At 38.9% G+C, this 21,791-nt stretch overlaps 1 protein-coding gene across 5 annotated transcripts in view; it reads left to right on the top strand.

Annotated features, from left to right (window-relative positions):
* Positions 1-20,088, top strand: part of CCDC62 (coiled-coil domain containing 62) — a 35,026-nt gene extending 14,938 nt beyond the window's left edge. For all 5 annotated transcript variants that reach the window (XM_057746983.1, XM_057746984.1, XM_057746981.1 and 2 more), the window contains exons 7-13: positions 2,127-2,215; positions 2,536-2,651; positions 4,467-5,192; positions 7,477-7,633; positions 10,255-10,380; positions 18,548-18,641; positions 19,351-20,088. In XM_057746983.1, the coding sequence (XP_057602966.1) occupies positions 2,127-2,215; positions 2,536-2,651; positions 4,467-5,192; positions 7,477-7,633; positions 10,255-10,380; positions 18,548-18,601 (1,268 nt within the window). In that variant the 3' untranslated portion in view covers positions 18,602-18,641; positions 19,351-20,088. The remainder of the gene's footprint in view (positions 1-2,126; positions 2,216-2,535; positions 2,652-4,466; positions 5,193-7,476; positions 7,634-10,254; positions 10,381-18,547; positions 18,642-19,350) is intronic.
* Positions 20,089-21,791: the final 1,703 nt, after the last annotated feature.

The following is a 21,791-nucleotide window of genomic DNA, read 5'->3' on the forward strand; positions in this document are numbered from 1 at the left end:
CACTTAGGCAGCTGTCAGCAGGGAGTTGCATACCTCCTTGTCTTCAGTGACCAACTTGTGAGAAGAGGCGGACTCACTGCGCTTTGATCCCTAGGTAACCCAGCCACGCAGAAAAGTATCAGATTTAAGGAAACAATTCTCTTTTATGTAACAGTAGATTATTCTAAAGTCAGATTAAGGCAGTACTGAAATATATTTAAAATTACCCTTGAACGCCAAATAAAGTAGTTGGCTTTTGTTTAGGGGCCATGCCATGTCCAAAACAAGTATCTCTAAACACTGGGAATGCACCCAGCGTGTGACGATGCTGTTACCCCGAGAGGCGGGTAGAGCTGAGAACAGCCAGAGTCCCAGATGCCCCATGGGCATCGCTTCCACCGTGAAAGAGCTATGTTCCCTGTTTTATTGTTTTCTTTGTGCGTAGAATTGAATTCATATAAACGAAATGCGACTCCACATAAATATTGCAAGTGCACTACTTTTATAGGCTTTTGTTATGGTGTTGGCTTATCTAATGCAAAGAAATAAATTCATCATTGAAGAGACATCGTAGTTTAAACCCGCCACCATGGCTTGCACTGTGCCACATTCTCAGTTCTGTGCACGATGATTACCTTTAAAAGTAAGATGATGCTACAGACGGCATTGGAAGGGCTTGAGCATTAAGCATGTTTGGGAAGCAGGTGGTGGCTTCTCACAGATCCCTCCTCACGCTTTATTCCACCTGGTCCCTGGGACCACCAGCCAACACTGCACAAAAGTTGTCCAGGTGGAGTCGCTGTCTCCAGCACAGCTCATGCCCTTTTCCTTACATGGTTTCTGTGATGTTCCAAATGTAAAGTGATAGTAAATAATAAGTATTTGTATTCTTTTACATCCATGAGAAAAATGACATGTGGAAAAGGTTCTTTGTTAATAAACCACAGAAGTTGTAAATTTTGATTTAGGCTGCATCTGATATACTCAAAACCGATTAATGTATTAATAATTAGAGGGTCATTTTATGCATTTAGTTTGAACTCTTTATAAAGACAGTGGGTTTTTTTAGGTGAAACACTTATTGTTGATCTCTCACTTCTATGGGAATGAAATTATTTCTCCTTAAGCATAATATTAGTATTCTTTTCTGGTACAAGTCTTCGTATAGCACTTTAGACCTTTCCTTTCTGTGGGTTCTCATTTGCCAAGTTCTGAAACTTTTTTAAAATACTGATTTCTCATACCGCAACTCTAGTAATAGTGAAGTGTCTGTGTTTCAGCAGAATGTTTATGGTCTTGGTAAAAGAATGATGATTTAAAAAAAAAATTCCTCTTTGTTCTGTCCTTTCATGCTAGAAAGTTGAGTGTAATACTGTGTATATTAAAGGGAATTCTGAATCTTAATTACCTATCAGGTAAAGAGTTTTCAAGAAATAGTCTGTAAAGGAGTGCTGGACTATTATTAAAATGGAAAGACAAGTTTGTCTACCTGTGGGGTTACCTCATAGGTTCAAATATCTTCAGTCTTTGCTCAGTGAGAATATATAGGAGTGGTCTGATTGTGAGATAATATCAGATTGACTTGCATATTGGTGAAAATAGTAAATTTTTTTTTTTGCCCTTTGTAATGTTAGTTTTTTTTCTGTTGATAAAGTTAATGTGTTTGGATTTTTACAAGGAAAATGTATTTGTAAGTTACCTGTGTAATGTGAATAAATAAGTAAAGAATAAAGTAATATGTATTAAACTTAGAGATTTAGAAATCACCCCCCTCAAAAAAGGGAGGAAAACAATTGTCATTAATCCTTCCATCTAAAAATAACTTCTTTTGCTACTTCAGTATACTTGCTCTCAGCCTTTTCTATGCATATCTACATATAGACATACACATGTAATTTCATCAGAGAGTTGGTACAGTTTTAAATACTTTTTTGACTTAGCATTAATTACATTGTGAACGTTTTCAAATTTGGTGAGGGATCTAGTCAGAATCACAGATTAAAGTTCTTCCCAGCCATCCATTTTTTAATTTTAAAATTCAGGAACAAGGGGAAAAAATGTTAGCCATGCATTAAATCATTGGAAGTGAAGAGGTTTGTGTTAATATGCTGGTAAAAAACATTTTAACAATGTTTGTTCTTAAATAGCAGAGAGAGAAAAAAGGAAAGATGAATTACTTGACATTGCGAAGTCAAAGCAAGAACGTACGAACGCGGAGCTGCATAATCTGAGACGGGTACGTCCCCACTTACCCTTCTCTGTGAAGTGGGACACATTTGTAAACAAGCATCAAATTAGGAAAAGTGTATGCCCGGTGATTTTGTTTATGGTGCTTTTGGAATCCGACTGCATTAAAGGTGTATCATACTAACCTAGGTTAGGAGACTAGTTATATTAACAAATCTCAGTGCTAACATAGGAAAAATAACGGCAAACATCTTCAACATGTTTCTTTAGTCACTATCTGATCTATTTTTGGCATTTGAAAGCACCAGTTGTCGCCTTGGTTTAGCTTTGTTTTTACACTTTGCATTGATTTATCAATATCTATGGCAGATGTACGTAAAACAACAGCGTGATCTGCAGTTTCTTAACTTCAATGTGGAAAATTCTCAGGAATTAATACAGATATATGACTCAGAGATGGAGGAATCAAAGGCCCTGGAATCCAGGTAATCTTAGTAAGATGCTGTAAATATGATCTTGTATTTTTATGCCATCATTCAGTCAATATTTGTTAAGTACCTGCTGTGGGCCAGTACTTTACTGTTCCCTAGATAGTAGGGAATAAACATATGTGAGCTAATCCAGGGTTGTAATGAGACCTGATCTTAGAATTTTAGGCGTGATCTTAATTTAACCATTTGATAAAGTTCATTAAACACTGTGTGTTTGTTGTGTAGAAGGCTTTGAGCTAAAGTAGAAATTACAGAGATGAATCATTTATTCATTCATTCATCACTCATTTTAGGCACTGGGCTAGGAATAGGGAAAATAAAGATATATCGGGCATGGTACTTGCCTAAAAGACATAATGCCAAAAAATGGTGTAAATAACTTGCAGAAGTTCAGTGGAGGGCAGTCTCTGCTCTCAGCTTGATCTTCCCGTTTTCCTTGTTAGTAAAGGAAGACATCTACTCTTACCTATAACAGGCAGTGTGTGATTTAAGTTGGTTTCTGTGAAATTAAAATACAAATATATGAGGTGTGGTTTAATTTAAGAAGCATACAACTGCCTCACAGTTAAATTGAGTCCGCTTTTCCAGGCAGAAATGGTACAGGGAGTCGTGGGAAGGGAACAGGACTTCAGGGAGTTCCCCGCCACTGCACAAAAGGGCAGAAGCCGGGATGGGTGACACAGGTCCTTTCCCGGGGAGGGTGGAGTTCAGGATGGGAGTGGTCAGAGTTGCAGGGAGGGATGTAGGGAGCAGCCGTTGCTATGGACAGTAGGACTGGGGACTCACCGGCACTCTGCTGCATTTGCTGTACTTTTCTTTGAGGTCTTTTGCTGGGGGTTGTTACACCATTGCTCTGTATCCCAGCTGCAGCTGCTACTAATAAACACCAGACCAACCCAGCGATCTCTTGCAGGCAAAAGCCCCTGACCTATTGGCTCTTTTTCCTTTTTGCAATTCATTTCTCCTGGGAGGTGCCTGGGCTAGATTATTGAGGTTATTCTTTAAGAACATAAAGTGGCTCACCCCATTCTAGAAGGAGGGATCAGAACCATACAGATTAGAACACTGGAATACGTGTGACATGGAAAACTTTGACAATTTATTACAAGGTTTATCACAATGATTTTTATTTTATGCACATGTGGTATCATTTTTACCTTAGACCAGTTTTCAATATACAGCTACATAAGTATCCAGCAGATCAATAGGATGGTCACGAATGCAGTATGGTAAACACATTTGGCACTGTCCAGTTTATCTTTGTACCTTGAATCTCCATCGCCTTTCAACCTGGCTTTACCTGTATTTACTGCCAAACTAACAGAATTAGGAAGCGAAATAACAGATCGATCAACAGGTATTTACAGAACACTTAGTGTGTGTTAAAGGCTGTCCTAGGTGCCAGGAAGATTAAAAATGCCTCTACATGTGAGGAAAACCTTAAGAGTCTTTTGACAAGACTTTCATATGTATGAAACAGTGAACGGTGTAGTTACACTAGGAAATTTTGCTGCTTCATAAGATAATATATGCAGTAAGACAGTGATTTACAGTATAGACAGTCAGTGCAGTGGATGTTAGGGATGGGAAGAGGGAGTGGGCCTGTGGGCTTGGTGGTCAGCAAGACTTCTGGGAGGAGGGTGGGCTAAAATGGGGCTCCGGAGAATATAGAAATTCAACCTTACACTTTCAGCTCAGACAAATGGGTCTTATTAGGGTGTAGCTCAGCTGATGAGGTTTGAGTGAAATATTTAGAATGACAGTGTCAAGTATATCTCATAACTTCCGTTTTTTGTAATGCCACCATAGCAGAGACATGTGCGTATCAGACCTTGAAAATAACCACCCAAGAGTCGATTTTAAGAGGGAGAAAAATCAGAAGTCACTGGTTAAGGACCAAAAATTTGAGACCACGTTGGTTCAGCAAAATAGGTCAGACAAGAGCTCTTGTGATGTATGCAAAGAGAAGAAACTACAGGTTAATACTTCATTTGGGGGAAAAAGTGTAATTGCTGTCTCATCTCTATTTGCAAAAGACTTAGTGGAGAAACAAAAGTCTTGGTCTCTGGGAGGAAAACTCCAGCTTGAACCCGAAAACAAAAGTACCTTTTGCAAGATCCATGCAAAATCACCAAAAGGTAGTGGAACTGGGCTTCAGAATGAAGAGAAACAACTCTCAGAAACATCAACATCTATATCCGATGACAAGTGGCATGACGTCAGCGTTTACCTGGGCCTGGCCAACTGTTCTGGTTCAAAACAACCAGAGAAGCTGGATGTCAAATGCCAAGATTACCTGGAAAGGTCCGGAGTCTCATGTTGCCATAAAAACAAAGCCTGCCTGGATGAAGGCGACATGTGGGAATCCAAGTGCTGCCACCCAAGGAACTTCATCATCGAAGCCCCGGGCCACATGTCCGACGTGGAGTGGATGAGCATCTTCAAACCTGCCAAAGTGCAGAGGGTCGTGCGCCACAAATCGGTGTGCACGTGTTCGGAAAGTGCCAGCGGAACCAAATACAACTCCTCGACCAGGTCAGTCTCATTTCACGTTTGTAAACACCCAGGGAGCCTATTTTACCATGTTTGGAAACAAGAAAGGGCTGCAGTAGCCACTTCATGTCAATCGCGAAAGGAAAGCAGTGTTTACAAACAGACGTTGCGTCTGACAAACCGTTTCCTCTTTTCATCACAGGGTAGGCTGTTGAGTTTTTGATTGTACAGAGACTGTATTGGATTCCAGTGAGAAGTTTGTGCCTAGGACAGCTTCTGAGGCAAAAGTTTTGCTTGAAAACAAAGCCAGTTGTCATGAGCTGAGCAAACATGTTTTATTTTAAAATGGGGAGGTGACTTTACAGAGTAGAACGCTGCTCTGGGGCATTCCTCAGCCAGGATCCTTTTGAATCGCTAAGCCATCTCTTTCATGTCCAGATTACATTCCCTAGACCCCAGATAAGACATTCTCTGCCCCCATTGGCTTATTTACACATCCAACTGCTTTGGCCTTTGTGTTTACTTCACATTTCCCAAACTTTCTTACTTTTAAAAATCATGCAGGAGAAAGAGTGTTTGTATTTTACAAGCTGGTAACAGTTATTGGGTTTTTCTTTTTTCCAGTTTTATTGAGATGTGACTGACGTACAGCACTGTGTAAGTTTAAAATGTACAGCATAATGATTTAATGATGACCACAGTAAGTTTGGTAAACATTCATCATCTCGTATAGATACAAAATAATAGAAAAAGAAAAAAAAGCTTTTTCCTTGTGATGAGAACTCTTAGGATTTACTTTGTCAGCAACTTTCATATATAACCTCCATCAGGGTTAATTATATAAACCCTACTGTACATGAAATTCCTAATTCTCATTTATCTTATAACTGGAAGTTTGTGCCTTTTGACCACCTTTATCTAACCGGTGTTTTTAAGAGAAAAAAATGGGTTAGTTCCTAGCATATGCTGCATTTTTCAGGCTCAGCTTACTGCTAGAATTGCTGCATTTTGTAGTTAGTTGAGGGGTGCTATGCTAACGTCTGCTATTGTTACAGAAAACCTAGCTCTTTGATCTTAAATTAAAGAAAGGACGCACTTTCTATATTGAGAGCCTTATTTTAATCATCACATTGACTTTCATAGGACTCCACGATTTAAAATTCCCTTCCCGTATTTTCATCGTTTGGATTACTGTTTGTCCCGTTTAGAAGCCTGAGTCATTTAAAAATCATACAGTTATTCTGTCAGCTGAAAAATTAAAAAAAAAAATTGATTGTTACACTAAATGTTATCTATTCATATTTGGTCTTTAAAGATCGTCTTAGATAATTGCAAGTACCAATAGGGCACAACTTCTATTTTTCACTATTGAACAAAAACACACATATTATGGGAAAAGCTTGCGTTAAATAGTTTTAAGAGCATAGTGGACATATATTAAATTTAATGTATGAAAGACATTCAAAGCCAATTTCAGAGTTTTCTTTCAAGGCCCTTTTGACCTCCCTGACTTGAAGTACTTCAGGTGACTTCTTGTTCTGCCAGCAGAGGCACATGCCAGGGCATCGCATGACAAATGCGTGATTAAATAGAAAAGATAATTATGTTTTCCTATTTTTCCTTAGATTATAAGAACTTGTGTACCTACTTCATCATCTGACTAAAATGTCCACATTTATACCTCCATTCCATTTGACATATAGGGGTTTATCTGTGGAGGCAGACGCCACAGCAGCCTTCTCTGCCTGACTTACAGGGTCCATGGGAGGAAGAGGTTTCCAGGGCCTCTTGCTGTTAACTCTGCTCTGAGCCCAGACTTTAATAACATACCCAGAAACATAGCTACACGTGTTTGTTCTCTAATTACTGAGACCCTATAGAAGAATTAAGGACCCACAATAGTGCCATTCTGCTTTCACAAAAGAACATTAACAAAAATCAGTCTCACAAACCAAAACCCTAAAATCTTCACGTTTAATTTTATACTATATTTTGTTAATATTTTTCTCTCTTTTGTCCCTCAAACCTTCTTTTCTTTGCTTTTTTTTGAGGGGTGGGAAGGAGAGCAATTCTCTCATAGTTACCCTTTACCAAAGAATTTGGTTTTAATTCTTACTGCAAAAGGTATGCATTCACTTTATAATATTCTGCACAAACGTTCTACTCAAATCTGTAATGTTCTATTCAAACTTGAACTGCTTCATCAGAAAAGAAAAAAAAAATTTTTTTTTGTCCCATTGAGATACTTTCAAGTATAAATGTATTGTTGACATGTGTTTTCTATTGTATCAAGATGCCTGTTTTTGTTTGGTTTTATTATTCACAGTGAGCTGATTGCCATCCAGCAGTCCCACTGTTTGGATTCTTCAGAATCTGCGTTAAGAGAGGATGAGAAGTTGATGGAGACAGAGTCCTCTTCTGATAAAAAGAACTCATCTAAGATTTTGTTAGTCAGCAAAGATGCAGCGTTGCCCAGTGAAAAGGTTTGTACTTCGCTTAGACTTCTCCCCAACATACTTTTAATTCTCCCATAGCACTATTGTTAGTGTGCTTGATTTTGGCTATTCTTCATTTTTGTTGTTGTTTTTTAATTATAGGACTTCATATTATTTAACTGAAGTCATAGTTACTTACCTTCTCTTTTCTTTAAATATCCTATAGATTAACTTCAGGTAAGATGTCCCACAGGCCCTCCAGGTGATTGGTATATTTATTTTTAATAAATTTTTAAAATATTTATTTTATTTTATTTACTTATTTGGTTGCGCCGGGTGTTAGTTGTGGCTCGCAGGCTCCTTAGTTGCGGCATGCATATGGGATCTAGTTCCCTGACCAGGGATCTAACCCAGGCCCACTGCATTGGGAGCTCGGAACCTTAATCACTGTGTCACAAGGGAAGTCCCTAATAAATATTTTAAGCACATAGAAAATGAAAAATACAGGCAACTATGTACCTACATTCAGATTTAACATGTTTACATTTTGCCATATTTGCTTTATTTTTCAACTTATTAAAGAAAAAATGTTACAGATGAAGGGTAAATCCATGTGCCATTCTGCCCAACCCCCCCCCCCCACCCCCACCAGTTAACCACTACCCTGAAGTTGCGTCCATGCTTGTTTTATGCTTTTATGTTTTACATAGAAGTGTGTACTTAAGGGCAGGAATAGAGACGCAGACATAGAAAACGGAAATGTGGACACGGTGGGGGAGGGTGGGATGAATTGGGAGCTTGGGATTGACATGTGCACTACCATGTGCAAAACAGATTGCTAGCAGGAAGCTGCTGTATAGCACAGGAAGCGCAACTCAGTGCTCTGCGGTGACCTAGATGTGGGGGGATCCAAGAGGGAGGGGACATGTGTATTTGTACAGCTGATTCACTTTGTTGTATAGCAGAAAGTAACACAACATTGTAAAGCAGTTATACCCCAATTAAACAAACAAACAAACAAAATGACATACTGTTGCTTTGCTTAAAATGTACTTAAATGGTAAATTGCCGCCTATATCCCTTTGCAATGTGATTTTCCAGCTTCGTCAGGATTTTGTGGCCTTCATGTGTGCTGACACTGTGGACCTTGCCTCTACATTTTGATTGTTGCTTGATGTGCGGTCCAGTGACTGAATAAACCGCAGTCTGTTTGTTCACGCCCCTACAGACGGGCAGTGAGGTTGCTTCTATGCTGTCATAATTGCAGATAAGCCAGTGTCTTCATCATGAATGGGGTCCCCACTGCAGCTCTTTCACAAAGAAAATAAGTTCAAGTGAACTTAGTTATTTTGGGTATTATTTTGGGAAGATATCCAGCTTTGAAATCAAACTGATGTGGGTTCAAATTCCCATTTTGCTTTGTCTCAGTTCAGTGACCTTAGTACAGTTATTTCTTTGAGCGTCAGTTTCTTCATCTGCAAATATGCAATTATAACATCACAGTTACTTGGTCTAAAGGAGTTATTATAGGGCCTGGCCCCTAATGGGTGTTTGATGAGTGCTAGTTCTCTTTGTTAAAAATTGACCATACCAAGTGTTGACTAGAATCAGGAGCACCTGGCATTTTGTTCACTGGTGGTGGGAATATAAACGGTAGAGCCGCTTTGGAAAACACTTTCGGTACTTTCTATTAAAAAACTACTTAAAAAAAAAAGTTAAATATACCCCTACCATATGACCCAGCTGTTCTACTTCTAGAGAAATGGAAACATATGGCCACATAAATATTCAAGCAGCTTTATTTGCACTAGCTAAAAAAACTGGAAACGACCGAAATACACTGCAGTGGGTGAATAGATAAACTGTGGTATATCCATGCAATGAAGTATTTCTCAGCAGTAAAAAGGACTGAACTATTTATACACACACAGCATGGGTGAATCTTAAGATAATTATGCTGAGTGAAAGAAGCCAGCCAGACAGAAGTATGCAATGCATTTATAAAAAATTCAAGAAAATGCAAACTAATCTCTGGTGACAGAAAGCAGATCAGAAGTTGTCTGGGAGTGGGGAGGAGGGACTCACAGAGGCAGGAATTCCAAAGGGACATAGGCATGATAAACACGACCCATGTTCATTGTGGGGACGGTTTCACGGGCATGTACATGTGTAGGAACCCATCAGATTGTATAGTTAATTGTCCACTGTGGAAAACTCACAGATTGTACACTGTGGACAACTTTTTACACAAAGTTGAAAATTAAATAAGAATGAACAGACCAAGGCGTATTCTCACAGATTTTTAAAAGCTAACAAGCCTTTAGTGTTAAAGTTGCGTTTTGTAAATATTTCGACATGGTAATTACGGCCATGGCAAGTTGATTTTAAGAGAGGTAAACAATACCTAGGGTTCTTTTATCACATGGATGTTACTTAATTACTTGTAGTAAGTTCTGTTTAAGTCAAATTATTGAGTCAAGTAGCTTCTAAGAAAGAAATAGAATTTGGTTCTTTTAGTATTTAATGTCCTGCTTTGATCTGTAATACCTAAAGTCAAAGAAATATTAATGAACAGTTAACATTTGTGTTTGTTATACTGCCCTTATAAACATAAACATTGAAAAGTGCCTCTTGATTTCATGAATGCTTGAAATGTGTTGTCTTTCCAGGATGATTTTTCTCCCACAAGCAAGCTTCAGCGTTTGCTGGCAGAATCCCGTCAGATGGTTACGGACCTGGAGCTCAGCACTCTGCTCCCCATCAGCTCTGAGAACCTCAGCAGCAGCTCCAGAAATGTATGTGGTTCCTTTTCTTTTGACCCCATCCATAGTATCTGAACACTTCAGTCGTTGTGCGCTGTCACTTTCTGTTAGAATGAAGGAAGGAGGTAGCAGGCTGGGTTTAAGGAGGAAGAGAAAGTCATATTCAGATGTTGCCACAACCAAACTTCCTCTTTCCAGTTACCTGGGCACATGCACGTACATTCTGGGGGATTTTTAAAAAAAACATTTTATTATAGAAAATTTCAAATATGGAAGTAGAAAGAACACTTACAGTCACAGAGCTTCAATAACCATCAGCTTTCTGCTGTTTTTGTTTCATCGTCCCCTATCCACACCTGTTTTTCTCCTGAAACATTTTAAAGCAAATCCTAGGCATCATGTCATTTCACTCATGTGTACTTCATTCTGTAGCTCTAACAGATAAGGACTTGTATCACACCCAACCAAATTAGCAGTAACTCTTTAATATCATCTAATGACTAGACCACGTTAAGGTTTCCCCATTTATCTCAAAAATGTCTTTTTTACTGCTTTTTCAAATCAATACCCAACCGAGGTCCATATTTTGTGCTTGGTTAAGTCCCTTAAGATCTCTCTTAACCACTAACCTAGTTACTTCTTCCTCCTTCCCTCTTTCCTTCCTTCTTCTTCCTCCTCTTTCTTCCTCTTCTTCCTTTGTTTTTTTAAAATTTATTTATTTACTTATTTTTTATTTATTTGTTTATTTTTGGCTGTGTCAGGTCTTAGTTGCGGCATGTGGGATCTTTCATTGCAGCGCACGGGCTTCTCTCTAGTTGTGGTGTGCAGATTTTCTCTTCTCTAGTTGTGGCACGAGGCTCCAGGGTGCATGCGCTTTGTAGTTTATGGCACGCAGGCTCGCTAGTTGAGGCATGCGAGCTCAGTAGTTGTGGCACACAGGCTTAGTTGCCCCGCGGCATGTGGGATCTTAGTTCCCTCACCAGGGATCGAACCCACATCCCCTGCATTGAAAGGCAGACTCCTTACCACCAGGGAAGTCCCCTTTCTTTGTATTTTAATGCCATTTATTTGTGGAAGAAACACTGGGTCATTGTCCAGTAGAATTTCCCACATTCCAGATCTTGCTGACTCCATCCTCACTGTTGTTCTGTCCCCCAAATTCCTGCAAACTGGAATTTCCATCTAGCGACTTGATATAGACTTGGGATCAGTTTGGGGTCACGACACCTTCATGGGCAATGCTGTCTGCTGCCTAGTGTGTCGTAACAGGAGAATCCTTGTGTCTGGTTGTCCCACTTTTGGATGTCAGGCTTGATGGGAGTTCAGGAGATTGTCAGCCTGAGCTTTTTTATTATAGAATTTCCCTGAAGTTCACATAAGGATTTTAGCATTCCTTGAATATTATGATTTAGATCTCTTATTTCATGAGGAATTGCAAAATAGTAATTTCCTAAATTTATCATTCTTTGGGAAGTGTTTCATATGTTAATTCTAACTGCTTTTTCTGAGCACAGGAACATTTTGATAGCAACGATATAAGTTGCTTTGTAGATTTTATAGCCTAACATAAATAGTGAAAAGAACATTGAACTTGAAATCAGGGTACTTGGGGCCCAGTTTCCTAATCTGTAAAATAAAAGCTTGAAGTGGATGCTTTAAAATTCCAGCTACGTTACTTGGATGTGCTATAGGTATAGTTGAAGGTATTTGAAAGCCATTGAGTTTAACTTTTTTTGTATCCCTGACCAAAAAAACTAAAATTAAAAAGGTCTGCAAAACATTGAAATAGCTTTCTTTTTAAATCAACTTTATTGAGGTATAATTTATGCTATTGCAATAAATACAATAAAGACATTTTATTAAGAATGTCTTTAATGCCTATATATGTGTTCTTTAGTGAAGAACTAGTATAGATCACTAGTTCAATAAGTTGATTTAGCTCTAGTGTATATTAATGTATGTGTACATCACACACAGGTACCGTGTAATCAACATCCCAGTCAAGATACAGAACATCCCATTGCCCCACAGAGCTCCCTCATGCTCTTTGGGGTGAATCTTTCCTTACCTCCACCCAAGGCAGCCACTAATTTACTTTTATCATCAGAGAATAGTTTTGCCTGTTCTAGAACTTCATATAAATGCAGTCATACACTGTGTACTTCTTATCTAGCTTCTTTCAATAGAATTATTTTGAGATTCATCCATGTTGCTGTGTGTAGCAGTATTTCACTCCTGTATATTGCTGATTAGTATTCCAGTGCATGAATAGACCACAGTTTGTTTATTTGCCTGTTGATGGGATATTTGGATTGTTTCCAGTTTTGGATTATTATAGATAAAGCTGCTATGAACGTTTTTACACAAGCCTTTTCTTAATGGACGTATGTTTTCATTTCCAAGGTGAATACCTAGAAATAGAGTTGGTAGTTATAGGATTTAACTTTTTAATAAACTGCCACATCATTTTTCAGGGTGGTTGTATGATTTTACATCCCTACCAGCCATGTGTGAGAGATGCAGGTGCTCCACATCCTCACCCACCTTGGTTTTCCCAGCCTTGGTTTTGTAAAGTCCGTTTGATTTTAGCCATTCTGGTAAATCTGAAGTGGCATCTCACTGCCGTTGAGAAATTTGCGTTTTCCTGATAACCTAATGATGTGCATCTTCATGTGCTCATTGGCCCTTCATATGTCTTTTTTTTTATTGTTTTGCATGCTATTTTTACAATTTTTAATTAACTAATTAATTTTTGACTGTGTTGGGTCTTTGTTGCTGTGCACGGGCTTTCTCTAGTTGTGGCGAGCAGAGGCTGCTTGTCCTTGTGGTGCGTGGGCTTCTTATTGCAGTGGCTCTAGGCACTCGGGCTCTTCTGTGAAGTATCTTTAAGTCCTTTGCCCATTTTAAATTTCAGTTGTTTCCTTTGTTATTAATTGAGCTGTAGGAGTTTTTCATATAGTCTAGACACAAGTTCTTTGTCTTTTGTCAAATATATTATTAATATTTTATCCCGGTTTGTGGCTTGCCTTTTCATTCTCTTAAGAATAAAAGAGCGGGAATTTAAAATTTTGAGGAAGGCCAGTTCATCCAGTTTTTTTAAATGGTGTTTTTTGTGTCCTAAGAAATCTACCCCAAGGTTGTGAATATTTTCTCCTCATAGCAGTTTTGTGGATACATTTTTCATTTTTATCCATACAGATTTTAGCTCCATCATCATTTGTTGAAAATCTGTTGACTAGTATACTCAAGGGTCTACTTCTGGACTCTCCAATCAGTTCCATTGATCTGAGTGTTCTCCTTACACCAACACCACACCATATTGATTACATAACTCTATGGGAAATCTTGAAATTAGTGTACGTCTGTGAGTTTGTTCTTCTTTTGCAAAATTGTTTTGCCTATTCTAGGCACTTTGCCAGCTCCATAGCAAATGTGTCAATTTTTTAATAAATGCCCTCTGATACTGTGATTTCATTGAATCTATAGATCACTTTGGGAAGGATGGACATCTGAACACAATATGTCTCCATTTGCTTATGTCTTCCTTCTTTTAACCATATTTTGTAGTTTTTATTGTAGGGGTCTTACACACCTTTTTAAAAATTTATTCCTAATATTTTGTTTGTTGATGCCATCATACATGGCATTTTAAATTTCATTCTCAGATTGTTTATTGATGATATAAAGAACTATAGTTGCCTTTTGTAAATTGCATTTTTTAAAAATTTATTTATTTACTCATTTATTGGCTGTGATGGGTCTTCGTTGCTGCCTGCAGGCTTTCTCTAGTTGCAGAGAGCGGGGGCTCCTCTTCAGTTGTAGTGTGAGGGCTTCTCAGTGCAGTGGCTTCTCTTGTTGCAGAGCACAGGCTCACAGGCTCTTCAATAGTTGTGGCACGTGGGCTCAATAATTGTGGCTCACAGGCTTTAGAGAGCAGGCTCAGTAGCTGTGGCACACGGGCTTAGTTGCTCCGCGGCATGTGGAATCTTCCCGGACTAGGGCTCAAACCCGTGTCCCCTGCATTGGCAGGCAGATTCTTAACCACTGCGCTACCAGGGAAGTCCTGTAAATTGCATCTTTGCTAAATCCACCTATTCTAGTAGATTTTCTGTAGCTTCTTAGGATTTTCTACGTAGACAATCATATCATTTGTGAATAATGAATTTCTTTTTCTAATCGTTATGCCTTTTTTCTTTTTCTTACCTTATTGCTCCAGCTAAGACCTCCAGATCAATATTGAATAGGAATAGTGAGAGCGAACCTCCTTGCCTTGTTCCATGAAATACTCTCTGGTGGCATTTCTTGCTTAGCTCTTCTTCACATTGGAATTTTGTTAGACTCAGAGTTCTGTGGGGCAGTTTCCCTGTGACACAGATGATCTGAAACTACAACATTAACCACTTTAGAATCAGCGTGCTCATCACACCAGCTTCAGCAGGCAGTTGCAAAGATTACCTTAAAGAATAACGGGTCCCCCAAACGGTGATTTTTATACAGAGTATTTGTGCCATGTGTGCCATATAAGCTTTTCAGAGTAGAAACTGTGATGGACTTTGTGGTGTTTTCTAGGAAGATTTTTTCTTGACAAAACTTTGAAGCACTAGTGAAGTAGTTCCGTTACATTGGGGCAGAACATATTTTTAAGCATTGGTAAGTGTTTTTTAAATTTTTAACAGCTTTATCGAGGTGTAAGGTACATACCATAAAGTTCCCCTATGTAAAAGTGTACAATTTGGTGGTTTTAGTATATTTACAAAGTTGTGCAACCATCACCGTAATCCAACTTTAGAACATTTTCATCATTCCAGAAGAACCTTGTACCCACTGACAGTTACTCCCCATTCCACCTCCCCCAGCCTCAGGCGGACTCTCATCCACTTTCTGTCTTTTATGGATTTGTTGGGCAGAGATTTTTAAACGGAGTTTGTTGAATAGAATTCAGGGGATCCATAAACCTTGACGGGAATAAAAATTACACATGAGGTTGTTTTTATCAACCTCTAATTAAAATGTAGCACTTCCTTCAATTATGAATATAGGAAACAAGGCATCATAATACACACTACCTGTGACTCTGTCATTAGTAGAGATCACAGACAGTTTCCTTCCACATCACTGTTACCACGGAGATCCTGAAATATCACTTACACTTAGTACTACCTCAGAGTTAGACCATTAGGCCTGCTGCTGGGCCTTATTATTTAGTGCAGTATTATATCACAGTCTTGCTTAGGTTTTTGATAACCACAGTTACATCTGCTGTAATGCAACATACAGGTTCAGAAGAATCACCACACAATGCAAACCTGCACAATAAAAACCACACAGTTTATTGGGAAAATGGGGTTTTGAGCAATAACACTCAAAAACTTTATCAGTGACACATTTTTTTTTTTTTCTTTTTTTTCTTTTTTTTTGGCATACGGGCTTAGTTGCTCTGTGGTATGTGGGATCTTCCTGGAGCAGGGATCGAACCTGTGTCCCCTGCATTGGCAGGCGGATTCTTAACCACTGCGCCACCTAGGAAGCCCAGTGACACATTTTTTAAAAGGACAGGAATGTAATTTAAATGGTAGTGCATTTTTTCATGTGTTAACAAATGCACAAACATCGCCATAAATGTGGCACTTTACCTTGAAGAAGACCTGAAGTTTGCAGGTGGAATTGGGCATCGGAGAGGTTGCAGCTTGTGACTTACTGGAAAGTGGAAGAAGGAGGTTTATTGGATAGAAAGTCGTAGCAGCAGATGTGGATGGGTGTGGCTCGTGACACACCAGGGGAGTTGGGGGGCACTGGTGGATGTTGGAGGGGTGGTGGGTGGGGGTGGGGGTGAGTGTATTCCTACATGGCCTAGGCCAGTTCACCTAGTGTTTCTAGTAGACAGAGTCACACATTAACAAATGCAAACTTCACATTACACTCAAGTTGTTCCCTAATATATCAGATGTGTTGGAACAAATTCATGTTTTCAAAACAAGTGTCATAGCAGAACCGACTGTATTTCAGAATAATCTGCCTGGCGACTCCCACTCATCCTCCTACTAACCTCTTCTTTGGGGTTTTATGTTAAATTCCTACCTAAGATGTAATCAGGAGCTGCCTCACTTCTGTCCTCCTAGCACAGCTGGGCGTGTGTTTGTGTAAGCATCTCCATCAGAGTGCGTGTCATGTGCTGTCATGACACGGGTCTCTGCTCTGTCTTTAAGGAGCCCCTCTTGCTCAGCCTGGCTTCCCCAGTGTAGCACACGCCATCCCTGCCACAGAGGATGCTCAGTAAATACCTTGAATGAAACTGATAGGAAGAGTTCAGGAAAAAGGCAGAACAGTGACCTCAGGTATAGACCGAAAAAATGCTAAAGCTATTTGAGGTTGGTGAATCCTTGGTTTAAGAGAATTTTTGAGCTAGAAAGATCCAGAAGAGAGATCTAATCTCAACCATTCATTTTACGGGGGAGGGAAAGTGGTTAAATCTCCTGCTTAAGATCCCACAGCTAGAATCAGATAACCATTTAGTTGGGAAAAAATGTTGTCTTCAGATGTAACATATTTTCCAATGGATTATTAACTGCTTTTAAAGATGTTGGGAAAACAGAATTTTAACAAACAGAAATCTACTTGGCAATGCACTTTGCAAACTCCTCCCCTCTGGTCCTTTGAATGGAGTATAGCTGGTTACAGAAAAAGTAAATAATTTTGTAAAAAATTCTTAATTTTTGCAGTAAGGAAGCAGGATAAGTTCTGAGCAGCCTAGCTGCTTCATCAGGTTTTTGCCATCTATCACTAAACACAGGGGCCTTAATTCTAAGCGTTTCTCTGAAATAGGCACTCTCACACCTTGCTGGGGGAGCACAAAGTGATTCAGTCCTTCTGGCAAGAAACCTGTCAATATTTTCTAAAAACTGCAGAAGAACTGACCCTTTGCCATAGCGGTGTCACTTTGGGAATCTCTTGTTCAGGTACAGCTGCATGTGTATGTGACGGCATATGTATAGGTTTTTCATGGCAGCACTGCTTTATAATAGCAGAAGTAGGAAACGATCCAAGCGTCCAGCCAGAGAGAGCTGCATGAATAGTGTAGCATGTCCACACGATGGACTATTTCCATGAGACTGAACAGGAAGGTCTTGGATGCGGAAATCTTTCCAGGATATACTTTTAGGTGAAAAGAAGCATGCTGAAAGGTTCATGTGGTATTCTTTTGACACATTTGGGATGGGAATAAGAATATATATGTATTTTCAAACCGTGCTCATGTATTAACTACTTAAAAAACCCCAATAATTTAAAAATAGAAAAGGAAAGAGAGTAAAACAGCACAGCTGCCACATCTCCTTCCCCCACAGCAGGCTTCCTGTGGTGTGGAGGTGGGGAGGGACACAGCCTGAAACAGAATTTGGAGTTTTGACCAGAACATGGGACTGGACATCCTCATCACTAGTTTACAGCTGCTGGGATGACCTGTCAGGGTTCTTAACCTTTTCTGTGGCAGGCTCGTAAAGCCTACAGATCCCTTTTAGAATGATGTTTTTAAATAAATAAAGTAAAGTACATTAGATTGTAAAATACATAGGAAGCCTCTTCAAGTAGAGAGGAAGCAGCATGATTAAGAGCACAGGGGTCTGGAAGCACCAAGAACAGTCCCAGCATGGCTCAAATGTAGGCCCCGTGGGAGGAGGAAGAGGCACAGGTTCACCCCCAGAGTCTACTGGTGTCTCTTCAGGTATCCTCCTCCTCTTCTTTCCTTCTTTCTCTCCTTCTTCTTGTTTATATCTCCCCCAAATCTAACAATGCTATGCCCTCAGTAGGCACCGTAACAAATTAAAGTGTCGCTGTGAGTTGTTGATTCTTCTCGATGACCAGTGTCTTCACTGAGGGCTCACCACAGAGTCTATATTAAGGCTGACAAAGAGCCAGTTATATTTGGGCATCAGGTGATTGTCAGGGTTTAGCCATAACACGTATGATTAAGCAAACAGAACATTCCAATTACGGGACTAGAGACAGAGGGGCCCCACACATGAGCAGGAAATCGATACATCTTTTTGTTGGGTGGATGAATGGTCGTTGTATGAAATTACTTCATTGTATTTCATTAATTCCGTAAGTCTTTTAAAGGCATTTCTGCTATATTTGTATATTGTCCTCCTAAGTATTTTCTAGTTGTTCTATCCTGGGTGCTAATTTGTGTGTTGTTTTGTAGAATGTAGACATCTCAGAAGAGTCAGCTGAAAAAAATACCCTTCTCAGTAATTGAAGAAAACAAAAGTCAACTTCAGTATTCATGGTGATCATGAGTAAGTAACCTTTCTTTATCTTACCTTATATCTGTATTTAATAAGTAACTTGGAAACTTTGATAATGTAGAGTCATAATGCAGTACGTTTGACCTGTAATCCTTTCTCTTTTGCTTGCCTTATTTATACACACCTTCTAAATTTAATCAGAGTGAAATGTCAGTTACTTACAAGAGAAATGCAGATCAGAAAGTTCTTGTTCTCAGGACCCAGAATTGTAAACCTAAGGAAGTGAATTCATATAGCTTTCAAAATCGGAGTCTGAACTCACACATCAGCATTTCCTCTGAACGTCTGCCTGGAAAGAGGTCTTTCCATGGGGTTTCAAGTCTTATAAAAAGGCTTATTGACCCAGTAAGCACTTTCTTGATCTGTGTTTCCTTCCATCAGACCTTCATGTCATATGCAAAGTTTCTCGAGAATCCAGTTTGATCAGTTAAAAGGTAAAATCATATCTGTTGTTTTCCACTTAAGCATAAGAGCATTTTTAAGACTCTGTGAAAGCGGTAAGCTTAAGTAGCCCTCTCCCTATCTTCCTGTCTTCTGACTTTTCTCTTGGCTGAGAAGTTTTCGTATTTATAATATTTTGCATGACCTTATGTTGTTGAGAATCAATACGTATAGTTAATTTTTTAGAGACTGGGAGTTTATGGCGCGCCGTCCAGTGCTCATTGATTTTGATTTGATTAACTCCGTTTCCTTCCCGCAGAAGCCGATTTCTCATCCATGTGGAAGGCAGGAAGCAGACATCAATACCTAATACTTAACCTTGAAAACAAAAAGAGGATTGTAATCCTTCGTAAGCAACATTTAATACCAAAGGGGAGCAGAAACTGAAAGTTAATTTTTAAACACCTATATTTTGGCTTCAGGTTAACCATTTTCATGTGTAAGAACTATTTTTCATGTGTAAGAAATTAGACCTAATTGTATATTATAAATAATATACAAACTTGGAATTATGCTAGGAGAGAAAAAGCCTTCTTTGTAAAGATGCCGACTGCAGTTAAATACTTGAGAAGCTCTTTAAAATGGAGAATCCATGCATATAAAATGCTGTTTTAACTATCTGATTTTTTTCAACCTGTGCATACATTTAAACTTACAACCAGTAGCTTATCAGAGTCAGCTCCAAATGTAAGAAAATAGCATTCTCTTGTGGTTTTTTTAGCCCTGAACTTTGTTGTGTAAACAGATATAAAATGATATAAGATTTTTAACTGGAAACTGTCTCCTGGGTTACTGACAGTCGAGGTCCTTCTGTCCCAAAAGCTGAGCAGAGCCCTGCTCTTGTCTGGGTCAGTAGTAGTCCCATCAACTTACACAAACAAAAGCTTGCTGGAAGATCAAGTTTTATATGCATTTTTTTTTTATCATTAAAGACTAAAACATTTCTGTTTTAACTTGTAAAGTAATTTAATTTTTTAAAGAATATACTGATCAGCTTCAGTCAATAAAAAATATTTTTAATAATAAAAATAATATTCCTTGGGTTTCTTTTTATGACACTGGGGTGAAATAAGGAAAGTTAGTCTCTTGAAACCAAACCTGGCAAGTCAATTTCCTCAGGAATGGGATTGTATTTTTTTTAAGCATTGCAGATATCAAAGTTCTACTGTGCTGGGTAAATGCCCCTTTGTTAAAAGGTTTCAGTGCTACTTCAGAGATGATTTTCATGAGAGTGGAGGAGCTGCCCCATTTAGCCTTTTTAATTAGGGTGCTGAAAAGAGAAATTGGGTGAGGTTTGGCTATGTCCTTTATAAACGCTTGCTTTCTCCCCCAGGCTAGGCTGGTTTGTACAGAGCAAGACTGAGAAAGATACTGTATAGTCGATTCTGAACTATTGCCTCCAAGTTAGAAACCTGAAATGTCCCTGGAGAGGCTGACTTTCTGTCTGAGAAACAAAATATTAAATTTTCTCTTTCTCTTTATAATAGGTTCATGGCTACATGTCAACTTGCCTAGTGAAAAGAGAACACTGGTTAGGTGGTAGGAAGAACAATTTCAGGGAACTAAAGGATTTGAAAGAAGTCAAAAGTTATTTTGTAACTAAATGTATTTTAGCTCATAGGGTTATAGTATTTACAACACCTATTCTTACCCTTCCACATTCTTGTGAATTATAGCACATGCAGTTCAAAAATGGAAACCTTGATATTATCAATTTATCTCTCTCAACCTAAGTTATTTAAGTATGTGAGCAATTTCTGTTAAAGAGAGGCAGCCTCAGTATGTTTGAAATAGTTGCAAGATGAAATTAGATTTCAACCTTTTTATTTTGTCATCAACATTCTGTTATCTTAAGAGGAGGCAGGAATTCCCTGGCGGTCCAGTGGTTAGGACTCTGTGCTTTCACTGCCAAGAGCGTGGGTTCGATCCCTGATTGGGGAAGTAGGATCCTGCAGGCCCTGCAGCCAAAAAAATAAATAAATAAAAAGAGGAGGCAACTAAATTGTACTATAATTTGCCTGCCAGAAATGATCTCACCATCAAGAGACTGATGAAAGTTTATTTTTAGAGTTTGTGAACAGATATATTAAACAGAAATAGAAATACCCCAGAAGAAAGAAATTCTGAATCAAGATAATCAATAAACACTTACAAACAGTTTTACCTGAAAAATGCTAGTAAAATACATGGCATTGAGAGGCTCTATGGGGTAAGGTTGGTTCATTTCAGGAACACGACTGAGTTTTGGAACCTTGTGTATACCATGGCTAATTGATCCTGGAGTTTTTCTTGGTGGCCTTGACCTGAGATTTTCCTTCTCTGGTTAGATACCTGTAGCTACGTGACTGTTTCAAAGTCACGCACCTTTGTTTCTCTTGAGCCATGTGATGACCATTTTGTTGGGGTCCACTTCAGAAAGGTTCATGAATCTAGGCCTTAAACAGCATCATCTTGGCAACCACTTCCTACGTGACAGAGAACAGTGAATAAGATCAGATTAAGAAACCAGACACATTAATCAGAACCACAGCTGACAAGGTAGGTTAAAAACCAGAATGGTCTTTGAGAGAACTTCATCAAATGAGGGCACATTAGTCCTCTAAATGATGATTTCTGGGTTCTCAGCCAAATGCATGCTTAAGAGATCTAACAAAAAAAGACAAAATAATTTGAGCGCACATTAAGTATTGCTTTGCTGGC

This window comes from Hippopotamus amphibius, chromosome 8 (genome assembly GCF_030028045.1).
Source record: "Hippopotamus amphibius kiboko isolate mHipAmp2 chromosome 8, mHipAmp2.hap2, whole genome shotgun sequence".
Classification (NCBI taxonomy): Eukaryota; Metazoa; Chordata; class Mammalia; order Artiodactyla; family Hippopotamidae; genus Hippopotamus; species Hippopotamus amphibius.